Source organism: Photinus pyralis, unplaced genomic scaffold, assembly GCF_008802855.1.
Source record: "Photinus pyralis isolate 1611_PpyrPB1 unplaced genomic scaffold, Ppyr1.3 Ppyr1.4_LG1, whole genome shotgun sequence".
NCBI classification, from domain to species: domain Eukaryota; kingdom Metazoa; phylum Arthropoda; class Insecta; order Coleoptera; family Lampyridae; genus Photinus; species Photinus pyralis.
This window is the reverse complement of record NW_022170249.1, coordinates 7,400,384-7,412,408: the sequence shown is the minus strand read 5'-3', so window position 1 is coordinate 7,412,408 and position 12,025 is coordinate 7,400,384. Positions and strand designations below refer to the sequence as shown.

Here is a 12,025-nt window from a genome sequence, read left to right as displayed (position 1 = left end):
AAGAAGACGAGGGCCTCAGCAACGAATTAAGATGATTCAAAAAATGATGGGGTAGAGTAGACCACAATAAGATTACTTTGGATGATACACAAGACTGAAAGTCGTCAAATGGTACATTTTAGCGAACATGGGAAAAATTGACTTCCTTCGACGCAGAATTTAATGCTTTTTCTGTGTTACTCGCTTACTTGATCCGATATGGCTACAGCAATAATTACCATCCGAATACTAAGCACTAAGAAGCACTCATAGTTGGTAATGGGCGAGAATTGTTTTCACCTATTGATATATTTTACTTATCGAAGGGAAGGTCGTTCATTGAATTAAGATAAATTACGTTTCTTGCAATGTTATAAGGTTGGAAGAACATCAACACATCAAAGGAAAACTTATCTGCACTTGCACACGTGAAGGAGGCAATCCAGACTTGATATTGGAGCGAAAAGTTTCTGGCAGGAGAGAACTACTTAAAAAGAAATGTTGCAGTTTAGTCCAATTCCAAAGATGAAGTCTCAATGAGGTCCGCTTTGGATCTAGGTTGTACTTCTGAAAAAATGTAGTGGGTGCTCTGAATGCAAACAGTTTTCAGAAGATTCTTTTGATACCCGAATAAAAAAACGTAGGTCTCAGAACACAATTTAAGAAGATCCTATACCCACTAATGTGATAGTGAAGACGTTTCATTGGAACGACATACCCTTAAGGAGAGAGAGAGGGGGGGGGGGATACTTCGGTGCTGTGCTTAGCACTGGAAAAACTGCCCTGAGTACTGTTTCGGCAAAAATTGAAACTTGAAGGTAAGTAAAGGGTAGTATCTGACGAAGCACTCACAACCACCAACGCCTTATGAGAGATCCTGAGAGAACATGCAGTAAGTCATGAGATGAAAAATTAGATGATTAAATGTCAAAAGTTAAAGCTGGAGGATATCGTCAAACACAACAACTTTAAGAGAGGGGTAGTGTACGGGACCGTCTTTTGTAGCATTATTATTTTTAAGATTGTATTTTTTTACACTCTAATACCCTACAAGACGCAAGCCAAAATTGACAACGGGCAGTCTCAAAATCTCCTCGTATAGCCCATTTTTTAATAGTGAAGATCTGAAAAACATGTTCATTTACAATTTTTCTTTTTCAGTACTGCTTAAATGGAAGATGTGTAGTTGAACACGAAAACATCATTCCGGATTACTCCCAAAACACACCGTCGTACTTACGAAGAGATCAAATACAAGGAAGACCTTTGTAAGTATTTATAACGAGAACTCTCCACCTACAGAAATATGGAAATTATATAACATGTATATTAATACAGGTTCCATGAGGAAGATGAAGACCTTGGAGAAACTGTACCTCCAGACAATCACATACAAACCACACCGCCACCATATCCACATCAATATCAATATGAAAGTCCAGAAACGACACAAACCCCATACGTCACAAGTCCCAAAACATATACCACATCAAAGCCATTCTTCTTTTCATTTTCAACCTCCAAACCGCAGACGCACTTTTCGAAATATTTCCATACGACTAAATCGATCACGTCTCGTACTTACAGTCACCAAACGAACGGCATTTCGACCACCCACAATCCGTACGTAGGCAAATTTTACGAACTACAAAAGCAAACGACAATAAATCCGTACGACTTTGCAAACTTCGCAAAGCGATATCAAGACATTAATAACAATTATCTGAAGAGGTCCTACAATGTGGCCAGTTATTACGATAGTAGTAATGTACAAAATACACAAACAAATCCCCAAAATGGAATCCAAATAGGGTAAGAAGTATCCACGAAACTACAAACCCTCTTCTTATTTACAAACTTTTTCAGTGAATGCAAATCTATCTTCTATCTATTTTACAACCCTCTCGATGACTTTTTATTAAATGAAGATGTTTTAATCCGAAAAAAATGCTTGAATGAACACTACTTTAACAAATAACATCTCTATGCTATTATACTACACAACATTATACACTACTGTTACTTCAACACTGATTTTCTTATATTTCAACTTTAATTTTAATGTTGATGTTCAATTGGTGGCTTAAGGGGTAAATCAAATCAAACTTGCTTTGATTTATACCTTGGTAAAAAAATGAACATCAATATTTAGTCATATACGTTTTAATTTAGAAAAATAAATCAATGTCAAAACAATAAGTATTGACTTCATACGTATATGGCTTTCATAATATTCCAATCAAAATGCTAATTAACTTTGTTTTGTTCCAGTGTGACGAGCTAGAAGACGCTAAATTCGAATTACAAAAACTTTTAAAAACCTCGTGAACAAGTGTGAACTATTTTTAAACTGTTAATTTATGAATTAGAATTTCTAAGTAAATTTTAATTATTTCTATTTAAAACTTTCGCGAGGTACAGCATTGAACAGACTGCTCTTCAGTGACAAAAGAGACTTCATATTAATCGAGTAGGTATGTGACTGTGGAACTCTACAATACATTAATGGAATGCCGCTACAGTCTAAGAGTTAACTTGTATACTCTAAAATACGTAGTGAACCAATGTGCAATTTAAATTTATATTTGAAACTTGGAAGAATATTATGTATTTTTTAGTAATGTATTGTACCGTTATTTTGAATTTAAGCTTTTATATAAACTAATATTTAGTTGTAAAAATTGTGATAAAATAAATTTTTTCAAATTGACTGGGCATTAATTTCAAATGAAGAGACATGTCTTGTTTAGGACTTGCAAATTTGGACTTTTGATATTTAGAAAAGAAGAAATGCACGTTACATTTTATTTTGCCTTTATTTATAAGTAGACATCATCAGACCTTTGTACATTTGATAAAAAAAATTGGTAAACAGGTACCTATCAATAAATGTGATGAAGGTTTTTTTCTTATTTCGATGTAACATGGCAAAATTACCTTGGTTGCAGGTGTTACACAAAGAAATGTAATGTAGCATGGCAAAAGGCAAGTCACTCTCATAGCAACACATTAACATTCGAAATCATTAAGGGCTGTTTATTTCATTTTTCCATAACACTTCCCCTAAAAATCAAGCCTTTATAGAACAGAAGCACCAATCACTCGTAAACAGGCACTTTGTACTTACTCCAATGATGCTACAAAGGCTCTTGAAGCGCTGCCTAGTGAGAGGTTGGTAAGCAGATCCTAGCTTCTTGTCATTTGAAGCCACATCCTCAATTCTAGTTCAACATCTAACTCTCCATAAAGGAAAGCACTTTTGACACTCAACAGAAAACGCACTCCCTCGCGCACCCCATCTCACGCTAGCGCTGAAAGATGAACAAACGCCAGCCTATATTTAGTAAAGTGTGGCAACGTTGTTCATCATGTAAATGGATGGTGCACAACATTCAGTTGTTTGCTAGTGGCATCGTGTAGTGGAAATTTGTTCATCGGATATCACGTGTTTAGTTGCTTATTCATAAGCAATTCCATAGATCAGGGCTTTATAAGCCGACGCGCATGCGTTAGAATTCATTCTACTGCGAGATGCATAGTAACATTTATTCCATATCAACAATTACTCATTTCGTTATGTGTTTGCAATCATTTAACTTTCTTGTTTCATTGTTAATTGTTCAAAGTGTTGAATTAAGTTATTTGTGAGTTGTTAAATTATTTCATCATTTCATAATTGCCATCATCATAACTAAGAAATGGTGAGAACCAATAGATGACAACAGGTGGGAGTGTCATGTATTGGATTATACTTTCAACTCTTTTTTGTTCGATGCCGTGACAAGATAAAAAAAATTTGAAATACACTCCACAAGAGATGCTTGACGCCATAAAGGAAGTAAAATCAGGAAAATAATAAGGGAATTGCAGATACCACTATTCCATCTCCATTTAAACGGGTACTTTTTTGGCCAGAAGAAAAACCCGCGTCTCATAACATAATTAACAGGGAAACTCGGGGGAAAAAATTCCATCAGTACTAACATCGGGTCAGGCATTGAGTTATTACAAAAAAAAGAAGAAAGTAAGCTGAAGAACGAACAGCAAGAAAAGAAGAAAGATTTAAAATACAACAAGAATGTTAGCGAAAAGGAACGAATTGGAGGCAAAGAGAAAATAAGATGAAGAAGACAAAAAGATTATAATAAAAGACGCCAACAGAATCAAATTAGGTGAAAATAAAGGATCAACAACCTCCGAATCAGTGTCTATGAAAAGCAGCGAATCTTCCGAATGGGATGAAGAGTTTGAAGAAGAAAGTGCTGATATCTTAATCCAACCTGTTTCTCTTGAAACCTTGCTTGAAACTGAAGGTGACAACATAAGTTGGAAAATGCGCTAAAAATAGCAGACAAATTTGAATAAGTAAAGAGTAACCGTTTTACAAAAAGCACATTTCCATATTAGGTAATAGATTCATTTTCGTAAAGAAGACCACTACTGAATCTGAAATTAATAGTAAAATGACGATTTCGCCGTCACTCATCGAAAATGCTTACATGTAAAACCATGAAACAGACAAACAGTAACTATTCTTTGCTACTGCTTCCAACTAATAGTTGCGTATTGCCGTTTCATTAACAAAAATAGTACAAATATTAAGTGTTTGGGCAGCTAATGGGCTAAAATAGAAGAAAACCGTAATGTCAAATAGTTCCAAATTGTTTATCTTAGAATGATATTGGTTGGTTTTTCAAAATTCAATGTGGACATTCTATTTGCTTGTACTATGAGAACCCAATGTCAACATTTAAGAATGTATCCCATCCAAACCTGCTACTTTCCTCTTCGATACTTCGTTCACAAAACATTCCCACTTAGTTTTGACTCCACTGACAGGTCAGTCTCATTCAAACCTTCAACTTCCTGTTGGTGAGTATCCTGTTCCATTCTTCCATTCTCCTTCAAAACCATCACTTTCCATTTATGAGTAACCTTTTCCGACATTCCCTTCTTGAGATATTTAACCTCGTATTTAACTTTTAGTTTCTGTAATCATGACCACAGATGGCCAGATCAGATAAATGTGTCTGATTTATAAGGTTATACCCTGGTGTAAAATATCTTTACTATAAGCACAATGTGAATTCAGTTTATTAATTGATACCATTCAGAGATATCAAAGATAGACATGCACTCGTTTATTATAATCTCGATTATAATGGTGTTTTCCTACGAAAATCAGGATCGTCCGCATTTATTTCAAAACGCAGAGCAAACTGAAATAAAGGAAAGAGGCGAGGAAAGAGATAAATACAGGATTAAATTTCTTACATTTAGGAATAATGTTGACGTTTTATTTTATGTTTATGTGACGTCTGCTGTACCTTGGAATGTTGGTAACACGAAAACGTTTAAGATGGCTATTACAAATGCTGAGAGTTAGGTCAAATGTTTAAGATTAAGATAAACCCTTAATTGTTTAAGTTTAAAATTAAACGTTTAAGATGAAAAGTCATACCTCTACTTAATTTATTAGGTAAAATTCAGCTGATGATCACAAAAAATGAATTTATAAACATGCCAGATTAATAATTAAACAATTATAACTATAATATTTAATGTCTTTAATTTCAGTTTAAATTCACATACTTACACATAAGAAGGAAAAAATTATCACCCTAAGCAAAACTTAACACATGGAGCACTGCTGAACTTTTGCTTTACGACTCAACCAATATCAAACATCTAATGGCAATAAAAATCGAGAATTTTAAATAATGATTAATCCAAACTTTCAACCTAAAGATTAAAAACTGATTTCAAATTACTTTTTTTGTTTTTTGTTGTTTGGGCGGGGGGGGGGGGCCACTTAATATAGATATAGTTTAAATATATCAATTGTGCTTTAAATACACACCCACAATAAGTGTCCACTCTGTTGGATATTGCCATTTATATACAATGATATTGTACCCTACAGCCATAGTGTAAGACTAGATACACCTCGAGATACACTATGATACAGCTCACCTTAGAGCTGCATAAAGAGAACACCACCTCACAAAAGTGAATCTAAAAGTTTCCCCAATGTTTAGGAACATTGCCAGTATACTTGAGACTGTGATTTAATAACAGCAGATATAATGTATTTCCGTCTGTGAGAGTGGTAGCAAATGATTCTATCAATTTTTCAATAACTACTCGAAATAAAACAAGATTCAACCAAGTTTTGCTCACAAAAAAAATGAGACAACAGCTTCTTAATTTAACAATAAAAAAAAACAATTAACTTCAAAAATATGTTACAGAAGAATATCAATTCAGATTCTACTTGCACTTTTGAACCTGTGCTGTCATCGTGAGGAAAATAATACGGAGATATGATAAAACGAAAATAAAAAATGGTCCTAAACATCTATTTATTTAAACAATAAGTATAAAAATTCTGACAAAATTATAGTATTTTTATAATTTCATAAAAATATCATACTCTTGCAAATACAGCTTTACAATTTGGCAACAATTAAGGAATAACATTAACAAATATCCGCTACTCTACAACCGATTACCACTACCTTTTGCATCCTAGTGAGCTTGGTATCTTAACAAATTGACTGAAAAGGAACAAAAGGGGTTGAGTTATTGAATAGTCGAGATAGGTAATGTATTTCTATTGTTAGCACATTTTACTGTAATACTTATCCAACTATCTTCCGGTCAGTTAATCCCGCCGCACGTACGGCTATTCGTAATATCATAGCGACGGACAGTGCACATACAACTCCGGCAGGCATGACTTTGCCAGAATTGTAAAAACGGTAGCCCATTACGCCAGCTAAAATCGAAGTGGTAGTAAGCTGAGCGGTATAGTTCGAGGGATCTTGAGACACTTGGTAAGCACCGTATGCCAGAGCACTTCCAAATAATAATCCCGCGCCTAGTGATGGGATTGAGCCTAAAACAGATGCATGTTGAGGTAAGTAACACAAACAAATGAATTGGATAGGTCATTTCACTTGCCTGCTTTGTAATAACCTAAAATTCCTCCAGCAGCAACTGCGGCCGCATAAGCAAATCCTGGAAAATCGACGGGCATTTTCGAGAGAGCACGCACGTAAATCACTCAATTAAAATAGGAATAATAATGTAGGGAAGACGATTATTGTTTGTTTTTTTCAAAAATACTAAATCGACTATTCGACTTGAACTTATTTGACAGTTTTGTTTGATGAGCTCAGACGCAAACCCTCGTTCCGCGTTCGTTTCAAAATACGTAAAAGTGAAGTATGTACTTACAGTTTAAGAACACTCTTCTGATAAGGTAATTAGTAACGAGATTTTAAAACAAGATAAATTAGACGACAACAATGATTATGAAATTGAAACTTATGAAATTTACGTAAACCGAACAAACAACAAAACAAAACACTACCACATGGTCGACTTTTACTACGCAAGCGCTCCGTTTGAATTTGAACCACAGAGACTTTCAAACTTTCAAATATAGGATATTTCATAAATGTTCGGCAGAAATTCTAGGACGTGTCCTAGAGCCTATAATAGGAAAAAAAGTCCATATACCAATATGTCGAAAACCTTAAAAGGGAGTGGAAAAATTGTTAGTAATATCTCAGACCCAAACGCAAATAATGATAATTGAATCAAATGTTGATGGCACCTATTAGTGCCTAATTACCGTTTGTGCTTATCTTCGTTTTGATAACCAACCAGTGGCATTACATATGGGGAGCGACCAAATTCATAATAGTTCCTCGCCACTGGTCGGTTAGTAAAACTAAAATAAACACAAACAAGTAGGTACCAGGAGTACACACAAAATTTGAATCAATTACCATGTCTGAGATATTTGCAAAAACTTTGTGTGAGACCACCATTTTTTTTTCAAGATCTGATTGGGCGCTAAATGAAAAGCACGGTGAAAATCCAGAAAATTTCTATATTATTGCGCCTTTATTAAGGAAAATCATACTGCGCATGTGTACAACGAACGATTCCACAAAGTAAAGTTTTACGATCATTTTATGTCAAGTAAAACCTCTATACTATTTCAACCTTGATGTTCGCCACTTCACTTTCCTTCTCTAAACTAGTCGCAACTTAGTGTGTATTTTCATGTTTACCACCGGCACGTCAGTGAGGGAGGTATTGCATTGGGGCAAAAAAATGACCCTCCTCCCCCCCAATTTATGTTGGTATGATTGGTAAGTATGCCATAAATTCATATAGAAGCATTTTCGTAGTTCAATATTGCACACCCTGTATATTTACCGATTTCATTAATCTTTTGGCACGTTGTTTTCCCCCTCTCCCAGCCTTTCGTTTAAATTTGTAACTGTCAATTTTCCAGTGCTGTTGTGTCAATTGTCAGTTGTCATGCTGAGGTGAGAGTACAAAAATTACAACTGTGTTGCTAATTGTAGAAGTAAGTTTCTGTGGAAGTTTCTCGAATTTTTCTGTACCGTAAGTACACCGTTTATTTGTGCAATTAATAGCAAGAATTTTTATTTCACTTAGAATTTGAAGATGGAATTTCAATCATCACGTTTACCTTTAAACAATGTGATTATTAACACAGGCAATTTATTATCATTGAATGATATCACCAAGAAACCTGGGCAAAATACCACGGAAGAGGTATGCTTTCCTATAAGTGCGGTAGTTTTAAAATATTGTTCATTTTGAGTGTTTGTAGTAGGATGTAGTTGCTCACTTAAAAAAAAACTTGGACAAAGTTCACATTAAGTAATTTTATTGTATTTGTCAAGGCCTTCTGCACATCAAACAGCATGATTTCGAGATATGTAACCAGGTTGTCTATCACAATTTGTGTTTCAGTTGGTGGAGGCGCTTACCATCACGCTGAAAGATTTTCAAAGTACCAACAAAATTGATTCAATCGAGGACCATCACCTGACGATAACTAGACCGTTTGAAGATTTGGCAAGCAAAATTGCGGAGCATGAGATTAATGATCTTAAGATTGGACTAAAGATATTTGTAGAGAATGATAAAGAGCAACAAATGGTGGAAGCTATAGAAAAAAGTAAGTTTTGTTTAGGTATTTGGGGTAAATAAAAAATACACCAATAAATAGTAGTTTTCTCAAATTTTTGTAAGTTCTGAGAGAGGGTGTGTGCTAATGCAGAATATACATATACTCCGTTCATTAGTTATTGTCCAAGTAGGTGGCAATGGAATTTTGTTTTTATGTTTAATAGAATTAAAAATCCGTGTCGGAATCAGCTGTGAAGTACAGGAGTGTCTAATTTGACTATTTGAGGTTAAACATACAATGTTGTCAGTGCTTTTGTTTTTTCCATGTTCAAAGATGCTCGGATATTCAATTTCACACCCTCATTTAGAGATAGACTATAGGAAAATCAGGACACATCGCAAAAACCGAGACAAATCTCAAACTTTAGGCTTTTTCAGCTGAAGCTGTAGAAAATTTCTATTCTAAACCCCTCCACCATTATATTGAAGCTTTTTTCGATCTCACTTTTCTAGTGATTTATGTTATTGTTAAATGTATAAGTTACTTACATTTTTCTTTCAGCTTTTAAGGCCTTGAATATAAGCTCGGTTCAAAACGTCATACTCTCCTACAATAACAAACAGAGTGAAGGGCAAAATGATGTCATTGGAAAAATAAAGAATATCTGGCAAACTTTGGAAAAATTCGTTCAAGAGAAAAAGATATTGCAAATTGGAATATCGGACGTTGAAGAGCTGGCTTTTAGAACTCTATACGAATGGGCTACTGTGAAACCTAGTATTATTCAAATAAATTTGGCATCATGTTGCGTGGTTCCGCCAACATTACAGACTTTTTGCAAAGATAATGAAGTGCAACTGTTGACGCACAGTGATCCTAATGGTAAGTCTACACTCAACTTCCTAAGAGAAGTCTTACACTAGCATTTTTTCAGATATTTTACCAGAACAGTCCATTCAAGGTTTATTCGGTGCACAATTGTCATTAAAATGGGTTGTGCGCTTTTTGGTACACATCAAATGTCGCGGTGTATTGACGACAAAAGGGTACTTAGTGAGCCTCTGTAACGATTGATAATATAGTACCGTTATTGATTGTTGTGAAATGATAGTTTATGCTTGTTACTTAAATTTTGTATTTTTGTACACCTTGTTTTGCTGCAGTATTGTATTGTTACACATTTACCTGTATGTTTTTTAAGATGTTGTAGTTTGGTATAGGATTCCAATTTTTAAATTGCCACCAGTCATGTATTTATTACATTGTCAATAAACAATTTTTATAACTCGATATTTTTCATTATGGTTATGGATAGGTACCAAATAAATTTCATGCCTCCCTGTGATGCACAGGGGCAGAGCAGAAATCTTTGGCACTGACAACACATTCATTTGGTTTTAAAGTTTCATATTATTAGTTGTTTGTAGGATTCATTCCCGTTTTTCTTCCAACTGGATTGACTTGAAAGAATACTGATTTTATCCAGATTTTGCTTGAGCATTTCTTTTCTTGAATTAACGACCCAAGTTTTAATTTTTCTAAAATCGGATAAAGAAATGCACGCATAAAAGTAGTACTAGAAATGAGACTAAGTTGTCATGACAATAAAAACAAGTATAAAGTGTGCACAACTCTTGTACAGATAAAGCGCATTTTTTTTTAACCGAAATAGGTCATAGTAAATGGTTGCATTATACTTAATAATAATATATTTATCCAAAAGATCCTAAACTTATAAAGGTATAGCATACTATAGGCAAAGAGTAACCTAGAGTACTCTTTGCTATAGGTACTTATCAATGCTTTCTTTTTTCGTAGATGATTAATGCGAGGAGGGAGCTCTTTACACATAAACATTTAAAGGCCATATATCTACACTATATAATGCAAAAGAATCAAGCCCTTAGAGAAATTGTATGAAATATAATATTACCTTCTTCCAAGATTTTCGAGATGGCCGCCAGACATTAGAACGCCTTCATTGGGATTTTGGCCGCAAAGGAAGTAGACCGTAGACATTAGGACGCAGCCATTATGATTATTGGAACGCAGACATTGAGATGGAGACCAAGGTGGAGTCATAATCCACCTTGATGGAGACACTGGGACGCGAACATTAGGACACAGATCCTAGGCCGCTCGCGTCCCAAATGTCCGCGTCTCAATGTTTGCGTCCTTATGTCTGCGTCCTTATATCCGCGGCCCATTCTCCCCGTGCCAATGTCTGCGTCCTAATGTCTGCGGTCTACTGTCTTGCGGTCCAATGTCCGCGTCCTAATCTCTGCGTCCTAATGTCTTGCGAGTTGCGTCTTAATGCCATAGCGCCTTTCGAGATCTTTACAACTCATTTTTGACATCGCAGGTAGATGTTCTTTCTGCGCTTTGCGAGTTCCCTCTCCTACACTCCGTGCTGCGAATATTTGCAGTGAAAGTTTCGACATCACCAATGTCTCGTCCTGACGTTCAACTTGCCCTTTATGAGTAAGTACCTACCTTCTTCAGACACTTCGTTTTCAAGATATTCGCTTCGAAGTTGGTTTGGTTACTTCTGTCATCTATGCTTCTGTAAAATTTGTTAAGGTAATTAACTGGGTAATAAGGCCCACCTAATTTACTTTACTTTGTATACAAAAACTGAAATACATTTTACCATTTATTTTATTAATTACCATACCTAGCAGATAATAGGCCCTTTGATTTATTATCACTATAAAGGCACATGGGTACAAAGAGATCATTATCAGCTTTGGTTAATCCGGAAGATTCCGCAGACGAAGTCTTTGAATCTGCGGTTGAACGCAATCATCAATCTTGGAATAGTGCTTTGGTAAATTCTAGAGCTTTATAATTCAAAACTTTGCCTGTTGGGCATGCTTTGAATTAAGTTACAAGGTCAGAGTATTCAGAACAATTAAAAATTCTTTACAAAGGCTATGAATAGGTATGCAGGGAATTTTTCTAAAATGCAGTTAGAAACTTTGGTTGAAAAAAACTACTTCCAAGTCGAAACTACGGACGTTTCTCGGCCCTTTCGAATTTCGGTTGCAGTCGGTTAGGACTGAGATTCAAGCACGAACACTACGAACA

The 12,025-nt window shown here is 35.2% G+C and overlaps 4 protein-coding genes across 5 annotated transcripts in view; 2 read left to right on the top strand and 2 right to left on the bottom strand.

Annotated features, from left to right (window-relative positions):
• LOC116159239 overlaps positions 1-2,666 on the top strand; it is a gene marked incomplete in the record, with an annotated part of 137,010 nt that extends 134,344 nt beyond the window's left edge. The window contains 3 exon segments of the mRNA XM_031472182.1: positions 1,141-1,247; positions 1,318-1,791; positions 2,251-2,666. Coding sequence (XP_031328042.1) covers positions 1,141-1,247; positions 1,318-1,791; positions 2,251-2,263 — 594 coding nt within the window.
• Positions 1-7,375, bottom strand: part of LOC116159240 (3'(2'),5'-bisphosphate nucleotidase 1-like) — a 37,678-nt gene extending 30,303 nt beyond the window's left edge. Inside the window, exon 1 of the mRNA XM_031472184.1 lies at positions 7,219-7,375. The gene's annotated coding sequence lies outside the window, so the exon portion shown is untranslated. The remainder of the gene's footprint in view (positions 1-7,218) is intronic.
• Positions 6,325-7,188, bottom strand: LOC116159243 (transmembrane protein 14C). The gene is made up of 2 exons (XM_031472190.1): positions 6,943-7,188; positions 6,325-6,877 (listed from the first exon to the last, which is right to left on the bottom strand). Exons 1-2 carry the CDS (start codon positions 7,016-7,018, stop codon positions 6,621-6,623), a joined length of 333 nt encoding a protein of 110 aa, XP_031328050.1. The 5' UTR covers positions 7,019-7,188; the 3' UTR covers positions 6,325-6,620.
• Positions 7,376-8,262: 887 nt separating the features above from the next.
• LOC116159547 (glutamate--cysteine ligase regulatory subunit) lies at positions 8,263-10,120 on the top strand. 2 transcript variants are annotated; one of them, XM_031472550.1, is made up of 5 exons: positions 8,263-8,403; positions 8,458-8,577; positions 8,779-8,986; positions 9,500-9,820; positions 9,873-10,120. In XM_031472550.1, exons 2-5 carry the CDS (start codon positions 8,467-8,469, stop codon positions 10,010-10,012), a joined length of 780 nt encoding a protein of 259 aa, XP_031328410.1. In that variant the 5' UTR covers positions 8,263-8,403; positions 8,458-8,466; the 3' UTR covers positions 10,013-10,120. The 2 variants fall into 2 exon arrangements, with proteins under 2 accessions (XP_031328410.1, XP_031328411.1); XM_031472551.1 differs by having other exon boundaries at positions 8,300-8,365.
• The last annotated feature ends 1,905 nt before the right edge of the window (positions 10,121-12,025 follow it).

Excerpts from the sequence above, each read along its gene's own strand:
- LOC116159243 (XM_031472190.1), bottom strand. The coding sequence starts at position 7,018 with ATGCCCGTCGATTTTCCAGGATTTGCTTATGCGGCCGCAGTTGCTGCT. Across the intron at positions 6,878-6,942 it reads TTTAGGTTATTACAAAGCAG|GCTCAATCCCATCACTAGGC; the intron begins GCAAGTGAAATG and ends CATCTGTTTTAG.
- LOC116159547 (XM_031472550.1), top strand. The coding sequence starts at position 8,467 with ATGGAATTTCAATCATCACGTTTACCTTTAAACAATGTGATTATTAAC. Across the intron at positions 8,987-9,499 it reads GGTGGAAGCTATAGAAAAAA|CTTTTAAGGCCTTGAATATA; the intron begins GTAAGTTTTGTT and ends TTTTTCTTTCAG. Across the intron at positions 9,821-9,872 it reads GACGCACAGTGATCCTAATG|ATATTTTACCAGAACAGTCC; the intron begins GTAAGTCTACAC and ends GCATTTTTTCAG.